At 33.1% G+C, this 3,129-nt stretch overlaps 1 protein-coding gene across 1 annotated transcript; it reads left to right on the forward strand.

Annotated features, from left to right (window-relative positions):
* LOC107622034 (ethylene-responsive transcription factor ERF017-like) lies at positions 476 to 1,353 on the forward strand. Its single transcript, XM_016323969.2, has one exon. The coding sequence runs from the start codon at positions 567 to 569 to the stop codon at positions 1,302 to 1,304; it is 738 nt and encodes a 245-aa protein (XP_016179455.1). The 5' UTR covers positions 476 to 566; the 3' UTR covers positions 1,305 to 1,353.

Here is a 3,129-nt window from a genome sequence, read left to right on the forward strand (position 1 = left end):
TTGTTACACTAAAAAAATAGATTAATAACTAAAAGATGAGTTTTATAGTGTCTTTGTTATAGTGCTTAAATTGTCTAACTTCTTTTTTAAAGTAAAAAATAAAATATTTAAAATAAAAAATAAATTATATAAAATTTATTAAATATTATTTATTTATCTTTTTAATAACTTAGGTACAAAGTGATAGGCACCATAATATTCACCTAACTAAAAATAGTAAAATACTGAAAAAAAAAATGATGCTGACGCAAAATTTAATTTTTCAGAGAAATAGGTCTAGCGTAGCGCGTGGCATGGTACATGAGGACAATAGAGGGCACATGCTCATGGAATATTGATATGGAATTGGAATGGATCTCACGCTCCTTTTACTCTCTTTATTCCGATCAACACGTTAATCCCCTTAGACCTTCAAAACCCTTCACCTCACACCCACCCCACTAACCATCTATATATATATATCAATCACAAAGGTTTTCTCGTCAACTACTATGTTGAAACCCACCGCGTTTAATTACTTTATACACAAATTAAACTAAACACACACACACTGCTACTACTATCCTATGAAGAATTCGAAGCAGCTTGCTAACATGTCTGGGGATGAAGGTGGTGATGCTGCTGATGCACCTAATAATAATAATAATCATAATCACACTTCATCTAATAATTGTGATGATGATAGCAACAATAACAAGAAGGTGTACAAAGGGGTGAGGAAGAGAAAGTGGGGGAAATGGGTATCTGAAATTAGGCTTCCAAATAGCCGCGAACGCATTTGGCTTGGCTCTTATGATTCTCCTGAAAAAGCTGCGCGTGCATTCGATGCTGCTCTTTATTGTCTCCGAGGTTGTCGAGCCAATTTCAATTTCCCCGACACTCCTTTCAACTTGAGCACCAGCGCCGCCGTTCATCATCATTCGCTTACTCATCAAGAAATTCAAGAGATTGCTGCTAGCTTTGCCCATTCTCAGGACCCACATCATGATCACCAACAAGAACAACCAAATAGCAATAACAATGATTCTTCATCAGTTGGATTGTTAGAATCCAAAGCTGATGCTGCTGTTGTATCTCAAGAGGAAGTGGACAACAACATGATGATGGATTGGACATTTTTGAAGGATTTGGGTGGTTCTTGTTCTGCTGATTGTGGGGGTGCTCTCTATTCTGATGAGTTGGACAGAATTGATCATCACTACTCGGGTGATGAATTGTTGTTCTCGGTACCAACTTTTCAGGATAATGTGGCTGATGATGACCCTTTTTTTAACCAATCATTCCTTTGGAATTGGAGCTTTTAATTCCTTTATTGTTCCAGTAAAAAATATTAGACAATATTATAATTTATTATTTTTAGTTATTAATTAAATCTTTTTAGTTTAATAATATAATAACATATTTTAATTATTTTACACTTTTAAATATTAATAGCTAATGAATAATCAAAAATAATAAATTCTGATAATCTTTTAGTATTTTTTTTTAAAAAAGTATGGAAAGCCAATAAATTTAGTGTACAATATGTATAATAGCGATAAAATTGAAATTAACATCAAATGATAAATAAATAATTAATTTTTAATAATTACCAATTTAAATTTCAAAATAAATAAGAATTTGCAAGAGTTATGTAAACCCTAAAAACAACCTTCTTCTCTCTTATCTGATGTGACTGTCTTCTCGCTCAGTCTCTTCCTCTCTCACCGGTGTCGCGCCGCCACAGATACCAGCCGCCATCGTCCATAGCTCTAGCTGATGCTGACGTGCGCACCACAAACGCCTAGCAACACCGTCGCGTCGGTAGTTTTCCCTCTCAACGTCGTCATTCCCGATGTATAGGGGACACACAAGTGTGTTGTTTTCATACGTCCATCACACCTCGCAATATCGTAAATGGAGACGCTCCCTTCACACACATTGCGTCCGTCGCACAGTCCAAGACCGCCATGGCCGCTGCCACCTTCAACGACGTTGCCTCCCCCTACAGTATAGGACCAAGATCAATGTAGGATAGCACAACAATAATTGTGCAAGTAATTAGTTTAGTCCATGATGCTCCATTTTTTGTACATGCAAATATAGCCCACTTTAAAAATGTCTTGTCTTGCGCGGTCAACTTGACTTTCTTGGATTTCACTTCCCTTACGTCTTCAAGGTATCTAATAAATACGTGGATGATTGTTTGATGGCCAGTAGAAGAGTTTCTAACGCTGGAGAGATGGGATGACTGATGAGGATGGGGTAGCAGACGGGTTGGGAGAGAGGATATTTGAGTAAATTCTATTAGTAAATTAGGGTTGGGATGGTTAATTTTTTAAAATAACTGATTGGGTTTCTTTTTTTTTATTATTGGACCAAATTTAAAATCCATTATACATATTGTCAAGATTTTTCATTGCCTCTTTAGCGGAATTTTTTTTTTATTATTCCAATCTCTCTCTAACTTCGTGGTGGGTCTTTTTTGCAACCATTTGAAAAAGAAAAATAACTCTATATGAACATATTTTCATATAAAAATAAGGGTAATTTACCTAAATAAAATTATTGGGAGAAATCTTTATTTAAATGTAATAATTATAATTTTTTTACTTGCATATTCTGATTCATTATTATGTAAACCGTGGTAATTTACTACGTTTTACTTTTTACAATAACAAGGACAGGTCAAGAGTCTCCATCCCAGTGTACATATGCCACAATGTATAAATTAAACAGGGAAAAGAAAGATCTCTAGGTTTTTTTCAAGTGCTAAATCATTCTACTACTAATTGATATAGGTATTTTCAGAAATATTGATGTTGTAATTATTTTAGTTGTTAATTTTAATTAATATTATATATATATATATATATATGATCTTAAATTAAATATTAATTTTTTATACTTATTCAAATTAATATAATGTATATACAAAGATATATACTTTACCATAGATTATTGTGATCCTCTATATATTGCTACCTTTATTATGATTAAATATATATGAGTGGAGTGGCATAGTGCTTTTTCACTGTTAAAACTGTATAAACTATAAAGTAATTCATAAGTCTAACTTAGTTTTTTGGTGACTATAAGTCTAACTTAGTTTGTTATTTAGTGGCATTTTTCTTTTCAGAGAAAATAAAC

Source organism: Arachis ipaensis, chromosome B10, assembly GCF_000816755.2.
Source record: "Arachis ipaensis cultivar K30076 chromosome B10, Araip1.1, whole genome shotgun sequence".
Taxonomy (NCBI): domain Eukaryota; kingdom Viridiplantae; phylum Streptophyta; class Magnoliopsida; order Fabales; family Fabaceae; genus Arachis; species Arachis ipaensis.